Source organism: Canis aureus, chromosome 11 (genome assembly GCF_053574225.1).
Source record: "Canis aureus isolate CA01 chromosome 11, VMU_Caureus_v.1.0, whole genome shotgun sequence".
Classification (NCBI taxonomy): Eukaryota; Metazoa; Chordata; class Mammalia; order Carnivora; family Canidae; genus Canis; species Canis aureus.
In genome coordinates, this window is record NC_135621.1 from 36,158,449 (window position 1) to 36,175,860 (window position 17,412).

The following is a 17,412-nucleotide window of genomic DNA, read 5'->3' on the forward strand; positions in this document are numbered from 1 at the left end:
AATGATATTGCATACTTAATAAACTAGTGTATAAAATAGTATAGTGTAAACATGGCTTTTATATGCACTGGAAACCAATAAGTTCATTTGGCTTGCTTTATTGTGATATTCTCTTTATTGAGGTAGTCTGGAACTGAGCCTGCAATGTCTCTGAGGTATGCCTGTATATGTCTTCTCTTGACCTTTTTTGCTCCTCTATTTTTCCTTTACTGCATTTTGTTTGTATTAAATATAGTCTAGTATACCATTTTGATCCCTTATTATTTCTTTCACTATATATTTTTAGTTAGTTGCTTTGTGGTTGCCTTGAGGATTACAATGAACACTTTTGTTTGAACACTCCAGTTCAGTTCAGATTCATGTCAACCTAATAACAATAGTGTAGAAAAACTTTGCAGTAATTTAGTTCTGCTCCCTATCCCCTCATTTGTGATATTGTTGTCATATAAATTACATCTTTATACATTGTAAGCCCACCAACATAGTTTTACAATTATTGTTTCATGCAGTTGTCTTTTAAATCATGAGAAGAGTTAAAAACAAATATACATGTATACTGACTTCTGTATTTACTTTTATCAGTGTGCTTTATTCCTGTAGATTCACGTTCTGTCTAGAGTCCTTTTGTTTCAACCTGAAGGACACCTTTTAGTACTTTTTGAAGGGCAGTGTGCTAGCAAGGAATTCTCTCAGTCTTTGTTCATTTGGGAATGACTGAATTTCTCCTTTGTTTTTGGAGAGTGCTTTTGCTGTATATGGAATTTTTGGCTCACAGTCTTTTTCTCTCTCTCTTTTTTTAAAGATTTTATTATTTATTTATTCATGAGAGACACAGAGAGAGAGGCAGGCAGAGACATAGGCAGAGGGAGAAGCAGGCTCCATGCAGGGAGCCTGATGTGGGACTCGATCCCAGGACCGTGGGATCATACCCTGAGCTGAAGGCAGATGCTCAACCACTGAACCACCCAAGCATCCCCACAGTCTTTTTCTTTCAGCACTTTTAATGTGTCAATCTATTGACTTCTGGCCTCCATGGTTTCTAAGCATCAGTCATCTGTTAATTTTATTGAGGATCCATTTTCTGTGATGGGTTGCTTCTCTCCTGTCCCTTTCAAGATTCCCTCATTATCTTTGGCTTTTGACCATTTTATTATGATGCTTCTAGAATGGATCTCTTTTATCCTACCTAGAGTTTGTTGAGCTTCTTGGTTGTATGGTTTAATGTTCTTCATCAAATTTGGGACATTTTTATTTACTATTTCTTCAAATATTCTTCCTGCTGCTTTCCTCTTCTCTCCTTTTTTCCTTCCTGTTTTCAGACTGGATAATATCTATTGACCTATTGTCTAGTTTGCTAGTTCTCTATTCTGTTTGCTTGAATCTACTATTGAGCCCCTATGGTGAATTTGTGAAGTTTCACTTATTGCACTATTCAGCTCCAGAATTTCTCTTTGGTTCTTTTCTTATAATTCTTATCTCTTTATTGATATTCTCTATTTGGTGAGACATTGTTCTCTTATGTTCCTTTAATATTTTAGACATCATTTCTTTTAGTTATTGGGACATATTTACAAAAGCAATTATTTAAATATTTTTCTAATAAATCCAGTGCTAAGTCTTTTCCAGGATGGTTTCTATTGACCCTTTTTTTTTTTTGTCCTATATATTGGCCACTCTATTCTTTCGTGTTTCTTCATGTATCTTGCAATCTTTTGTTGAAAACCATCTGTTTCATAATGTGGCAACTCTGGGAATAAGACCTCTCCCTTCACGGGGATTATTGTTGTTGCTGGTTGTTGTTGGTTTTTCTCTCTTTAGTGAGTTTCTTGGGCTAATCCTGTAAGGCCTGTATTCTTTGTTGTTTGCCACCACTGAAGTCTCTACTTGGTTTGGTCATCAGCTGATGATCAGACATAGATTTCCTTAAATTTCTTGTACTGATAAGTCTCTCAGAGTCTACTGAAGGACTCAGGTAGTTTGTGCAGAGCAAGCTCTGAGTTAGGTTAAGTAAAGAAAGACACAGAGTATAGAGCTTAGCATCGGGGAACTCTGTGGAGATAAGGCCTCTAGGGAGCTTCTGGGGAGCCATGTGCGCCCCGTTGGTGGCTAATAGACTGCTGGTTGTAAGGATGTTGGTTTTCAAGTTACTGCTGCACTGTTAAGAGACAGATAGGAAAGAGTAGGACAATTAATATACCACAGAACTCACTGTTCTTACAGAGATTCCACTGTTTTTCTTGAATTTTTCTTGAATAAATGGATTCTCAAGCTTTTGGTTATTCTCCAGAGTCCTGAGAAGAATGATTTTTGACGATATTTTCTAACATTCTTGTGGCTTTTATGAAGGAGTGGATTTTTAGTGGTGTCTGGTCTATTATGCCAGAAATGCTTCTCATCCATTTGTTTTTAATAAAATTTAGGTAAATTTGGGAAGCAGTTTAGCATCATCTGGTTAAGAACATGAATTTGGGTGTCAGACCCACCTAAAGTTGAACCCACATAGCATTACTTACCAGCCATGCAACCTATGGCAAGTTACTTAACTTCTCTAAGCCTTGGCTTCCTCATTTTTTTTTAAATAAATTTATTTTTTATTGGTGTTCAATTTACCAACATACAGAATAACACCCAGTGCTCATCCCGTCAAGTGCCCCCCTCAGTGGCTTCCTCATATGTTAAATGAGACAATAATGATATATACCTCATAGGATGGTTGGAAGAATCAAATTAGATGGTACATGGAAGACACTTAGCACATTTTCAGAATGATGAGTTTACGGGGACTAGACACGTCAAGTCAGATGAGATTCCTTCATTAAGTCCTACATAAATAGAATGGAAATATTTCTTTTTTAATGATTTTATTTGTTTATTCATAAGAGACACACAGAGAGGCAGAGACACAGGCAGAGGGAGAAGCAAGCTCCCTGCAGGGAGCCCAACGGAGGACTCGAACCTAGGACCCTGGGATCATGCCCTGAGCCAAAGGCAGACACTCAACCACTGAGCCACCCAGGTGTCCCAGAATGGAAATATTTCATAGAAACATTTCTTATCTGTAGGATAAGACTTCTCTTATCTGTAGGATGACCTCTTGATATTTTTCTATTCCTTTTTAAAACATGATCAATTTCTCTATATGAAATTATTTTTAAATCATTACATTGACTCTGTATATCTTGCATTGATATGAAATTTTATTCTAATAATGCTTTTTCAATATGTTTTCTCAGTTATTCCATGTAATAACTGTATGAGGCAGGTAACATTATTCTCTTTTTATTATTTTTTTAAGACTTTATTTATTTGAGAGAGAAAGCAGATGGAGGAAGGGGTAGAGGGAGATGGAGAGAGTCTCAAGCAGATACCCTGTTGAGCAGGGTGCCCAACTGGGCCTGATCCTACAACCCTCATATCATGACCTGAGCTGAAAACAAGAGTCAGTCGCTTAACCTACTGAGCCAACCAGGCACCCCTCCACTTTTTATTGTTGAAAAAACTGAAGTTCATAGTAGTTAATGGACTAATCTAAATTCACTCACTAGGTAACAGTAAAGAATACAATTTAGGCAACACATTTGAAAGAGAAAGAGAAAGTGAAAATGAGGAGGAACTTAAGGAAGGAAAACTTAAAATGGCACCAGTGTAAAAGGCAACCTAATCCACAAAGGCAATTTCAAGGTTTCAAATGAATGCAATGGCTGTGCTCCATAGATATTGCCACTAGATGGTGCCATTTCCATTATCTGGAGGTCTTTTGAGTTCTCTTTTATTTCTGTAGAAAATCTGAAGTATTGATAAGGCCCAGCCTTAGAGTACTTTGGTTATCAGAGATGCTGGCCTCCTGGCTCAGTGGCCAATCTGAGCATCATGAGGCCCAAATCTTACGTAAGTTTATATCTTCCAGAGACTAGTAACTAGAATCCTATCGACATAACTTCTCCTGTCAACCTCTTTATTGCTAATTGTTATCAAATGGGTAAGCAGAGAAATCCACCGAATCTGTTAATATAATTCTCTATTTTAGGTTTCAAAGGAGGTCAATGAAATGACCGTGAAAATGCCATATCAATGTTTCATAAATGGACAGTTCACAGATGCTAATGATGGAAAGACCTATGATACTATCAACCCAACAGATGGATCTGTGAGTAATTACTTAGTGTGCACAGTGACCACTGGTCATGAATTTTTAATTTATACAGTTGTAAAACCGACAGTCTTAATAAGTTACTTTATTCTATCACTTTGCCTCTGAGCACTTATTATAAATGCACTCCATGTATTTCTTCCAACTATTCAATTCTAGTACTGGCTGCTAACTGTAATAAATTATTTTATTGAGTGAATATTTATGATGAATTTAGATGTATAACTATACCTATACATATCAGAGGCATATCTCCAATAAAACTATATGCAGAAAATAATTTTTAGAGTTTGCAATCTCATGGCAAGAAATTCAGCTTCTGTAAGGTGCTAGAAGAGATAGATATATTCTTCCTAAACGTAGTATGACATGAGAAGTCCAAACTTTCAGTCTAATGATTTCCATGTTAAAATTTTTTTGCTATATCACTGAATGTATTGATTTTCCATCATAAATTCGTTGGGTTTTATAAGTAATACTCTATTTTTCCTATTAATATAATATTAATTTCAAGAGGCATATTTGTATATCTCTATTTAAACAACTCATACCCTATTTTTTCTTCTCTTGAAACAGACAATATGCAAAGTATCCTATGCTTCTTTGGTGGATGTTGATAAAGCAGTAGCAGCAGCAAAAGATGCCTTTGAAAAAGGTGAATGGGGAAGAATGAATGCAAGAGAAAGAGGAAGATTGATGTACAGGTGTGGTTTTTAAAAACACAGAACTACTACCTTGGGATGTTGGCTAACATTGCCAAGATTTTAAACATTTCCCAAAAATATTCTAGTATCCACCTATTATATGTCTTCTGTTATTAACATCATATAAAGTTCCATATATATGAGTTCTTGATTTTTGTAATATTCTTTGTAACAGCAGGAAAAAAAGTTCAATTAAGAACCATTTACAAAGACGTGGGCAAGGATGAGGGATAATGAGGTACCTAGTTAGGGGCAGCAGCAGGAGGAAACTGTTACTACTCCAAGGTCTGGGACAGAGGAAGAGACTACTGGAATCTGACAAGATCTGTAGCCGTAGAAGACCTCACTCCAGGGTTTTTGGTGAAGGGACGCAGCAGCTGCTGAATCACAGCCCATCTGTGAAGATGCTGGAGAATGGAATCCCCAATCACTTTCTCTCTCATTAGTCAAGCCCAGTGACAGAGCAGGAGAGCCAGGTGATCTGGCCTATAAAGGTCATCCTCCCAGGTCATAGAGCAGTGTGGAGGATGGATTTACAACAGCAAATGGGGAATATTCTTTGTTGTTTTCAAAGACAAAGTCAACCGAAGAAAGACAATTATCATAAGAAATAGCACAGAGAACCATAAGGGAAGGAGGGAAAACTGAATGGGGAAAAAAGTCAGAGAGGGAGACAAACCAGGAGAGACTCTTAACTCTGGGAAACAAACTAAGGGTTGCTGGAGAGAAGGGGGGTAGAGGGACAGGATTACTGGCTGACGGGAATTAAGGAGGGCATGTGATGGATGGGCAACTGATGAATTATTGAAAACTACATCTGAAACTAATGATGTACTATATCTTGGCTAATTGAATTTAACTTTAAAACATTTTTTTTAAAAGACAAATTTTAAATCTACTTGACTTGTAGGGAGTCAGAGTGAGGAAGAAAAATAGTAAGGCCTGGAAAGAGTATTATAAATCAGTAACTGCATATGCCGAGACTAATTAAATTCAATCATAAATTCACTTTTCTGCTTTCCCAGAGCCAAACGCTGGCCTGGCCAAAATATCGCTTAGAGCAGGATCTGGAAGAAACATTGAGGAAGAGGGATTTTGAGCCCAATTTTAGATTGGAACTTACTCACAGAACCACTAAAGGATGGAAAGAAAACCAATGGTTGAGGGGAACACAAAAGATGAATTTTGACTATTTCAGAGCCATTAGACCATCCTCAACTCATTTTGCCACAGAATCTAGACACCTAACAGAAATTCATTGTGATATCTGTAATTCACCCCATGTTTTTCTATCTTGTCCTCTTCAGTTAGTGCTGGAAACATTTCTGTACCAACCAGAAATCCTCATATTCTGGATTCTCATGGATTGCACTCTGTAACATCTCCCTGTATATTCATAAATTGGCCACATTGCTACTGTTTTCTGTCATTGATCCCCTCAGTTTGTTTGTTTGTTTAGATTTTATTTATTTGTTCATGAGAGACACAGAGAGAAGCAGAGACACAGGCAGAGGGAGAAGCAGGCTCCATGCAGGGAGCCCGATGCAGGACTCAATCTCAGGACCCCAGGGTCACACCCTGAGCCAAAGACAGACACTCAACCACTGAGCCACCTAGGTGCCCCAATCCCCTAGATTACTGTGGCTCAATCACTCTTCTACTTCTGATATATTTATGAGGCAAATGGTACAGGCTACCCACACTTCTTTTTGTAATTCTTGGAACAAATTATTTGTGAAATGATTTAACATCTTCCCTGCTGGACCACATTCTTTATGAGGGGAGAGACCTCATCCATGTGTGTTCACCTCTGAATTCTCTCAGGCCTTAGGATGGTGCCTTATACATAATAGGAGCTCAATCAATATTTGCTGAATGAATTCCTTTCACTGATCGTACAGACTTGCAGACCTCCTGGAAGAAAACCAGGAAGAACTGGCAACCATTGAAGCCCTTGATTCAGGCGCTGTCTATACCCTGGCTCTGAAGACTCACATCGGAATGTCTGTGCAAACATTCAGATATTTTGCTGGCTGGTGTGACAAAATTCAGGTAAGGTACAAATGTTATTTGTCTCCGTGGAGATCATCCCAGAAGGAAAAGGGCCGGACATTTAGTAGTTCGGAAAGGCACTGTTTTAGAGTTATCTATTAGGTTTTCTTATCTCATCTTTCTAACAATCATCCATGGTAGATAGATAGCTGTTGTCCCTTATTGCACGTAAGGAAACAGACTCTGGAGGACAGTGAATGACTTGTAAATGGTCACATCGTTAGTAAGTAAACTATAGAGCCTAGGATTTGAACTCAAGATTTTCTGAAGTCTAATGATATTTTTTATATTTTACTATAATATCTCTAAAGGCATCTAATCATCTTCTGGACATATAGAGTATCATGAAGAGATTGAAAACTCAAATGCCTGCAGACACCAGACAGCTAACATACATGATCTAAGTAGGCTGGGTATAAGAAAAATAACTTTTCTAAGACACAGATACAATAAATATTTCATTTCTCTTTTTCTATAAGAAAGTAAATAGCACAAGTGTGATGGTGGTAAGTGGCAATTACACTTGACCTCCACATTGGGTATATGCAAGAGGTAAAGGTAAGGCTTATAATAAAGACAAGCATGCATGCGGCTCATAGACTCATGATAATCACTGTGATACCAGCCATCACAGCCATGCTCCCAACAGCAGGAAGGAGGAAGTGGGGAAGGGAGAGAAAGACAAAAGGGCTTTAAACATCAACCCCACCCTCCCTTGTACTTATATCTCCCATTGGCCTTCTCTGTCTGCTAAGAAGACTGGGAAACAATATTTTATTTGAGCGAGTTACTGTCACCACTATTGATATAGTCAGACCTGGGTTCAAGTGTTAGCTTTGTCAGTTACCAGCTAATGTTAAAGTTATTTTATGTCTCTAAGCCTTACTTTTCTCTTCTGTAACATGGTTACAATAATACAAACCCTGCAAGTTATGGAGTGAGGCTTGGCAACAAGTCTGCAACAGATGAGGGCTTGCACATCAATATAAGCTTCATTATTATTCAGTCACAAAGTCATAAAGATGTAAGTATTTAGTAATGGTGGTTCAGGTCCATCCTTTATCTTCAATTATGAGATCTAAAGAGCTCCAAAACCTTAAAATTAATTGGTTTGGGTGGTTCAAACTTATTTATTGCCAAAAACTGGCCTGAACTACTATGAGCCTACTTATAGTTTGTATTTATATCACTTAGAGGGAATATTCATATGTTTCATTAAATAAATATTCCCATAATCATGTCTTTGATTATGAGGAACTGCTCCAGACCCTACTGGGGTCATAGATAATATAAGGTATATGTGTTACATTATGTTTCTATAGTCTAAATAATTCTGAATCCTAAAACACACTTGGCCCCAAGGATTTCAGGTAAGAGACAGACACTTGTAATTAGTAACAGCAATACTTTTGTATGTGGGGAAACAAATGAATAACTTCAATTAAAGACTACTATTGTGAATTAGTTGGGATTAAGTTTGGTTGCATGTAACAGAAATTCAAGTAGGAACTTTGTTTTACCTCATTTTCAAGAAGCACGAAGGCAAGTAGTCAGGGCTAGTATATGACATGCAGTTCTCCTCCCTCTCTACCAGGCCATCCTTAGTACCGTGTGATCTCTGCCCTTGAGGCTGTGTCATGGCCTCATGATAACCACTGCAGTTATTAGCCATTTCAGGGACGTTCTGAGCAGGAAGAAGGCTGAAGAGACCATGGGGGTTTATGGTAAAAGAGCATGTGTCAGAGCTGAGTCATCCTCCTGCAGAGAGCACTACCCTATTAACGCCTTGTGTTTACGTCTTCCATTGACCATCCCTATCTGCTCTGGAAACTGGAAAACAGAATTTTATCTGGGTACATGGCTGTCACTATGATAGGGTTTTTGTTACTAAGAGCAGAGGGAAGAATGGGAAGTGGGCAGGCAATTAATATTCTCTGCCATGCCAAGAAATTAGGAATGGAGGTAACTAAATTGCAGTTATGTTTAGTATATGGGGGCACCTGGGTGGCTCAGTTAATGGGGCATTTGCCTTTGGCTCAGGTCATGATCTCAAGGTCCTGGGTTCAAGTCCTGCCACAGGCTCCCTACTTAGTGGGGAGTCTGCCTCTCCCTCTCCCTGTGCCCCTCCCCTCCCACTCGTGCTCTCTCTCAAATAAATAAATAAAATATATATTTTTTAAGTTGCTGTGTTTAGTATATAAAGATACACTCATAGATAGACAGACATATTATTCTTCTGTGTCTTACTCTCTCCATAAAGAGATAACAATTCCTTTTTTCTTATAAATTGAACACTGACTTTTCATACCAGTTAAGAAAAATTAAGAGAGGCAGACAGAAAATAGATTCCTTGAGATTAGATTTATTCATTTAAATTAGTAAATTAAGTATCAACCTTTTTTACTTTTTAGGGCTCTACCATTCCAATCAACCAAGCCCGTCCAAATCGCAATCTGACCTTCACCAAGAAGGAGCCACTTGGGTAAGACAAGGAGAGCACCTTGGGTGACTTGTGTGAGTTGTGTTGTTTGGGGACAACTAAGGATGTTGTCTTTCTACCCCTGCAGTGTCTGTGCCATTATCATCCCCTGGAATTACCCACTGATGATGCTGGCATGGAAGAGCGCTGCGTGTTTGGCAGCAGGCAATACCTTAGTGCTCAAGCCAGCACAGGTGAGATGCAAAGGGCCAGGGGCAGAATCATCTCCTTCCCTATTCACTGGAAAACAGAAACATACATTTATAAACATTATGTCTTTAAACACAAATGAGCTTGTATATTATGACATCTTTAAAGATATCACAGGCATATTTTCACATTATATCTTCATTTTTGATAGCAGCCTAATGCACCCTGTGGATATCCCACAAATTAAAATTTCCATGACAAGGGAAGCAAGCATAGGGTACTCTAGTGAAATCCACTGACTTTCTACAAGCCAATTCAATTCTTGCAAAATGCCAAATACCCAATAATTAGGGAATTATTTGAGTAATGATGAGACATCAGAAGAAGAAATATTATATAGGCATTCATATTTTAATTATTAAAAATATTGCAAAGATAGGGAGGATGAGGGAAAAGGATGCAAAAGAATGTATATAATTGTGGCAACTGTGTAAGAATATGTACACTTAGACAAGGAAATAGTTAATAAAAAATGATATTTCAAATGATAGAGTTCTCAAAAAAATCTTTTAACGCTACAGTAGCTTTTTGGGAAAAAGCATATGGTGGCCAACTTAATACCTGGCTGAGCATTGACTGTGTACAATGAGCAGTAGTAGACATTCTGAGGTACACGAGTCACAGAGAAAACTTGGTCTCTATTCTAGAAAAGTTTACATTACCCATCACCTCTCCTAATTTGGCATTGCCTCTTGGTCATATTGACCACAGGCATCTTGCTTTACTTGTTAGAAACACTTTCATTTTTAAAAATAACTATGTTAAAAAATTTCAAAACAGAAATGTTCAGAGAAGTAGATAGTGAAAAATCTTCCTCTTATTCTTAATCCCCCAGCCAGGCAATTTACCTCCCCAGAGGGCAACCAATGTTATTAATCATGATTTATTAATTTCTTAGGTATTCCAGAGATACTCTCTGCATATACAAATATGTATATATTTATTTATAAATAAATTATATTTATATAATTATATTATATATGTATATAGTTTTTAAGTTCATTAAAAAATCACAAAGAGGGGATAAGGGGATATGGGAAATTGCTAATCAACAGGTATAAAGTTTCAATTATGTGACATGAATAAGTTCTAGACATCTGCTGAATATCATTTTGCCTACAGTTAACAATGGTATGTCATATAGTTAAAATCTGTTAAGAAGGTAAATTGTTATGTTAAGACAATACAATACAATAGTTGCATTCTATATATACTTAGCAAAAGAAAAAAATCTTCCTTTTTATTAAACAATTTCCATTGTATAAATAAACAATATCCATAATATTCCCTTGTATAGCTAAACCATATTTTAACAATATCTAATTAATGGATATTTAGATTTTTCTGTCCTTTTGCTATTATAAATAATGTTATAATTAATACTCTAGTAAATATGGCATCATGCACATGTGCAAGTATATTTAAAGGATAAGTTTCTAATAGCAGAGTCACTTAGTTAAAAGATATACATGTATTTGGGGGGCACCTGGGTAGCTCAGTTGGTTGGGCATCTGATTCTTGATTTTGGCTCAGGTTATGATCTTGTGGTCTTGAGAATGAGACAAGCCATGGCTCCACACTGAAAATGGAGTCTGCTTAAGATTCTCTCATTCCCTCTCTCCCATCTCCCCCACATGCTCATGCTCTCTCTTTCTCTCACTAAAAGTAAAAAGGTGGGGGTGCGCCTGGGTAGTGCAGTCAGTTGGGCATCTAACTCTTGGTTTCAGCTCAGGTCATGATCTCAGGGTCGTGAGGCCCCATGTTGGGCTCTGCCTTCCTTGACAGTCTGCTTGTCTTTCTCCCCTTCCCCCCTCCTCCATCTGCTGTCTCTTGTTCTCAAATAAATAAATAAATCTTTAATAAGTAAATAAGTAAAAGGGAAAAAAAGATACATGTATTTGTGTGATAGATTTAGGCAAATCCTCCCATGGAAATGGCACTGATTCACTAGCATTCTATAGGAGTGCTGTTTCCCCATTAAATAGCAGGAAGCCAGTGAAGAGGAGAGGCAGATAACCTAGCCTTCGGGTGCTCAATCCTGGCTGCATATTAGAATCACCTGGAGTTCTTACTGAAAAATACTGGTATCTCTTGGCAGAGACGCTAATGCAATTGGTCTAGGTCAGAGCCCAGGCACTGGTATTGCTTTAAAGCTTCACATTCATTTCTAAGATACAGCAGCCAGGGTTAAGAATCAGAGTGGTATCCAAGGAGAGTGCTAAGCATTAAAGAACTCCAATGATTATACAGAATGTTCAAAAATTAGGAATATTTATTGAGCTGCCAGGCATCTATCAGTGATGAAGACATACACAGTTTTTTTTTTTTAAGATTTAATTTATTTAATCATAGAAACACAGAGAGAGAGAAAGAGGCTGAGACACAGGCAGAGGGAGAAGCAGGCTCCATGCAGGGAGCCCATCATGGGACTCGATCTCGGGTCTCCGGGATCACACCCCAGGCTGCAGGTGGCACTAAACCGCTGCGCCACGGGGGCTGCCCCATACACAGTTTCTTTCCCCGTGGAAATGACAGTCCAACCCCCTCTGCAATTTAAAACTGACAGTTTAATGGTTGATCATAGGGATACCTGGGTGGCTCAGTGGTTGAGTGTCTGCCTTCAGCTTGGCTCAGGACGTCATCCCAGGGTCCTGGGATCAAGTCCCACATCGGGCTCCCTGCAGGGAGCCTGCTTCTCCCTCTGCCTATGTTTCTTCCTCTCTCTGTGTCTCTCATGAATAAATAAATAAATCCTTTTAAAAACTGATTGAACTTAATTTTAATCCTGAAAATGAAAGACCCAAAGTTGTTATTGTTCTGCTGTAGATATCGTTTTATTTTATTGCATAATCTTATGTGATGATGGTATGAAACCATCTCCAGTATGAATGTCCTGTGTGAATGAATGTCAGGAAGACTGAATCAGGGGGCTTTTTCTCATGGTCTGGACTGGTTCAGGTCTGGCAGGTTCTGACCACTTCATCAAACCCAATAATAACATTAGCAATGACCTACTCTTGCCCAGAACACTCCTAGATGCTTTCCCATATAACATTTAAAGCAAAAGTCCTGCTGGTAGAACTGAGTAGCCAAATGAAAGAAAACCAATAGAAATGAAAAGGGATGAGATAGGGACGCCTGAGTGGCTCAGCGGTTGAGTGTCTGCCGTGGGCTCAGAGCAGGATCCTGGAGTCCTGGGATTGAGTCCCATATCGGGCTCCCTGCATGGAGCCTGCTTCTCCCTCTGCCTGTGTCTCTGCTTCTATCTTTGTGTCTCTCATGAATAAATAAATAAAATCTTATAAAAAAAAAAAAAAAAAGAGGGATCCCTGGGTGGCTCAGCAGTTTGGCGCCTGCCTTTGGCCCAGGGCGCGATCCTGGAGTCCGGGGATCGAGTCCCACGTCAGGCTCCTGGCATGGAGCCTGCTTCTCCCTCTGCCTGTGTCTCTGCCTCTCTCTCTCTCTCTCTCTCTCACGAATAAATAAATAAAATCTTAAAAAAGAAAAGGGATTAGATAAGGATGAAAAATTTGTTTTATTGTGTTTGTTAATGATATAAAAATCTTTTTTGTTCTGAAAAGAACTATCATTAATTCAGGGTAGTTAGTTTTTGAAAATTTTTTTAAGGCTTTATTTATTTATTCATAAGAGACACAGAGAGAGGCAGAAATACAGGCAGAGGGAGAAACAGGGTCCCTGCAGGAAGCCCAATGTGGGACTTCATCCCGGACCCCAGGATCACCACCTGAGCCAAAGGCAGATGCTCAACCACTGAGCCGCCCAGGTGTCCCTTTAAATGTTTTTCTAATCATGATTTCATATCAAGGCATAATAACCTACACTTTGCTCTTTAGGATCATCTTTAGCAGTAGTAGATGTAAATCTACTATGTCAAATACCTTCTTGATAATTGCAAATGTTTGAGGCCAATTTCTCATGAAGTCTAGCTAGATTGCCACTTGGTAAACCTCACAATGTTACTGCAGTGGACCTGTTACTAGAAGGAGGGAAAGTGTTAGCCATGCCTCTTGCCTTTTTCTTCTTGTTTTCTTGTTGCCTTGGTAGTATTATTTATTATGCAGTTTATTTTTTTTAATTTATTATGCAGTTTCTATACAGATTCTTTTTCATCTTTTTCAACCACTTGTCCATTTTATGAAGTTTTGGTTAAAGTAACAATATAGTCTGCAAATCCATGTAACCAGGCCTATAAACTTCAACACGTGGCAATATTCTGTAAGCAAATGAGCAAGTGAAGAAACACCATCATTCCCTTGGCCCTATGAGCTCCTGTTCTTTTCTAGCACATACTTTTATGACCCATGACCATCTGACCTTCATTCAGACAGAGTGACAGTATCATTATCCAGCCACATAATGTTATGTTTAGCTGATTGCCTATCTTTGTCAGTTAGAATATGTACATACAGAAGTTCTACTATTCTCTTTTCACACCTCCACGGATCTTCTTGCACATTCCATTTATTGAGACCACACCAAAAAAAGTGCTAATTTAAGATTTAATCAGCATTGGATTTTAACAGTGTGAAAATATGACTTTCATTTTGCTTCTGAGTTATGCATTGCTATAAGAGATGTTAAAAATAAGATCATATTATGCCATCTTTGTGTAAGAAGGGAGGGAAAATAAGAAGACATATATCTGTTCATTTGAGCAAAAGAAACATAGGAAGATTAATGGTTATCTACAGGCCATGGGGAGACAGGGTAGAAGGGATGGGGGAAAGAGGGTAGAGAACAACACTTCTCTAATGTACCTTTTGTGAATTCCTTCTTTTGGAAGTATGTTTCCCAAACTCAAAAATGACAACAAACAAAATATAATCAACCCAGATGGGGCAAAAACCCTAAAATTGAATACAAATAGAAACAAATAAATTAAGCTATTTTTTAAATGAATAACATGATCCCATTGAAGGAAGGGAGGAAACATTAACCCAAGTAACTTTTGACAGGCATTTGGACTAATGCCCTCAAACTTAAAGGGCACAGCAAATAAATATCAGATTCTAGTTAGTACACTTCCTCTTTGTAAGGACATGGCTTAATAATTCTTAAATTGTTTTCTATACATTTTAGAGTTGGGCAAATTAGTGAATGCTCTGTGGATATTGGAAGCCATGTTTCTCACTGTTGGAGAAGAGAGTTACAAACATAAGAAGGGAAAAAAATTACTGAATGAAGCCCGAGATATTGGTTAGAGGTATTCGCAAACTCATGGGTTTTATATTTTTTCTTTTTTTTTTAAGATTTTTATTTATTTATTTATTCATGAGAGACAGAGAGAGAGGGAGAGGCAGAGACACGGGCAGAGGGAGGAGCAGGCTCCATGCAGGAGCCCGATGCGGGACTCGATCCCAGGTCTCCAGGATCATGCCCCAGGCCGCAGGCGGTGCTAAACCACTGCGCCACTGGGGCTGCCCCAAACTCATGGGTTTTAATATACTTAGATAGCTAGGTAAGGAAATGGATATAGGTGTTTGTGGGGATAGATGATAGGTAAGAAGACAGGTAGACATATAAGTAGATACACGTGTATATGAGTGCACATACAGCTTTTCCTCAGCCCTATCTCCTAAGAGGAAAAGCAACATTTCAATAGTGTCCAGATATTTGTTTCCAAAATTCTGAAATTTTTTTACTCACAACTCTTTGATACCTAATGTGTGGGGGGGTTTTCCCCCTAGACCAACCTATTCTCTAACTCTCTGGACACCAAGTAGGTGTCCTACCATTTAAATCATTTGTGACACTAACTACCTGGAGCTTTAGCACAGACCCCACAGGTGAAGGGCTTAGCCAGTCTCACAAGACTGCCTCCACTTCAGATGCCAATTGTGAGTCTTGGGCCTCCTGTACTTCTGACCAAATAGCTTTACATCAGAGGCTCCCATGACCCTCTTCTCAGGTGCAATTTGCTAGAATGGCTCACAAAACTCAGGAAAACACTTACTAATATCCTATTATAAAGGATAATATAAAGGATACAAAACAACAATCAGATGGAAAGGTACATAGGATGAAGTATGGAAGGATCATGAGCACAGGAGTCCTGTCCCTGTAGAGCTCAGGGTTACCACTCTCACATCACATGGATGTGTTCGCCAACCCAGAAGCTCTCTGAACCCCATTGTCTAGGTGTATTTTTTTTTAAATATTTTTTTTTCAATTTTTATTTATTTATGATAGTCACAGAGAGAGAGAGAGAGAGAGGCAGAGACACAGGCCGAGGGAGAAGCAGGCTCCATGCACCGGGAGCCCGATGTGGGATTCGATCCCGGGTCTCCAGGATCGCGCCCTGGGCCAAAGGCAGGCGCCAAACCGCTGCGCCACCCAGGGATCCCTGTCTAGGTGTATTTAAGGAAGTTTAATTACACAGGCAAATTGATGAAATCATTGCTCTCATGATTAAATCATTGCTCTCAGTGATTGAACTCAACCTCCAGCCTCTCCCAACTCTCCAGGGTCAGGCTGAAAGTTCCAACCCTCTTATCACGGCTTGGTCTTTCTGGTGACCAGACTCCATCCTGAAACCACCTTGGGACCCCAGCTACCAGTCATGTCATAAGTATACAAAAGACACTTTTCACACCAGGCATTGCAAGGGTTTTAGAAACTGTGTTGTAGGAACCAGAGACAAAGACCAAATATATATTTCCCATTATAACCATAATTCTTAAATATCATTCTTCACCAAAAGAAATCTGGGTTCCTTGAAAAAAGGACTGGAACAGGAAAAATGCAAGACGAGCCCAGAATATCCCATGTAAATGCTCAAAGAATGATAGGGACGTGTTAGAAAGACACAACAGCTATCCTAAAGGGGCTTCCATCAGCCAAATCTGGAACAATTTGAACATCAGAAGAAATAATAGTAAAATATTATAGCCTATTGAATAAAGTAAGAATCCATGAATTCACATGGATTGATTAATTAACTGAAGAGAAGGGAAAGCTCTTAGACTGGAATGCCAACTAATACATGTAGGAGAAATGATAAAAAATCAGCATCGCAGCTGTCCTCATAATACTTGATTCAGGAAGAAGTCATCCATGTATTCTTAAACTACTGGGTGGAATTTGGAGGAGTAACTGGATATTTCTTTTTTTTTTTTAATTTATTCAGGAGAGATGCACATAGAGAGGCAGAGATACAGGCAGAGGGAGAAGCAGGCTCCCTGCGGGGAGCCTGATGTGGGACTCGATCCCAGGACCCCGGGATCATGCCCTGAGCCAAAGGCTGACACTCAACCACTGAGCCACTCAGGTGTCCCATAACTGGATATTTCAATAGTCTTGAAGCATCTTCCTATAAAACATTTATTAATTACAAAGTATAAAGGAGTAACGTACAGTGATGAAACCTGGGAGACTCTCTTTTCCAAATGATCAAAATTAATATTTCTAATATTGGGACTATTTGATACCATGTGCCTTCTGAGATGGTGCTCTAAGAACTTAGCATCACTCCTGTGGTGTTCTTGCCAAAGTTCTTGCATATGAACAAGTGCACAACCAAAATTAAGTCATGAGGAAACAGCAGACAAATCCAGACAAAGGGACATTGTCCAAAATTACTAGCCTGTGCTTATCAAAAATGTCAGTGTAATGGATAAAAAAAAAAAAAAACTCAGAAACTCTCCTAGATTAAAGGAGACTACAGACATGACAACGCAATGTATGATCTTGGATTTCCTTTTGCTATAATGCACATTTTTGGTACACTTGGTGATGACTTAGTTAAGTCTGTAAATTAGATTTTCCTGTGAGTTGTTAATTTCCTGGTTTTGATCATT

At 38.6% G+C, this 17,412-nt stretch overlaps 1 protein-coding gene across 1 annotated transcript in view; it reads left to right on the plus strand.

Moving 5' to 3' along the window:
* Nucleotides 1–17,412, plus strand: part of ALDH1L2 (aldehyde dehydrogenase 1 family member L2) — a 55,594-nt gene that overhangs the window by 24,881 nt on the left and 13,301 nt on the right. The window contains exons 11-15 of the mRNA XM_077914790.1: nucleotides 4,028–4,147; nucleotides 4,727–4,854; nucleotides 6,756–6,906; nucleotides 9,318–9,388; nucleotides 9,474–9,579. Of these exons, the coding sequence (XP_077770916.1) occupies nucleotides 4,028–4,147; nucleotides 4,727–4,854; nucleotides 6,756–6,906; nucleotides 9,318–9,388; nucleotides 9,474–9,579 (576 nt within the window). The remainder of the gene's footprint in view (nucleotides 1–4,027; nucleotides 4,148–4,726; nucleotides 4,855–6,755; nucleotides 6,907–9,317; nucleotides 9,389–9,473; nucleotides 9,580–17,412) is intronic.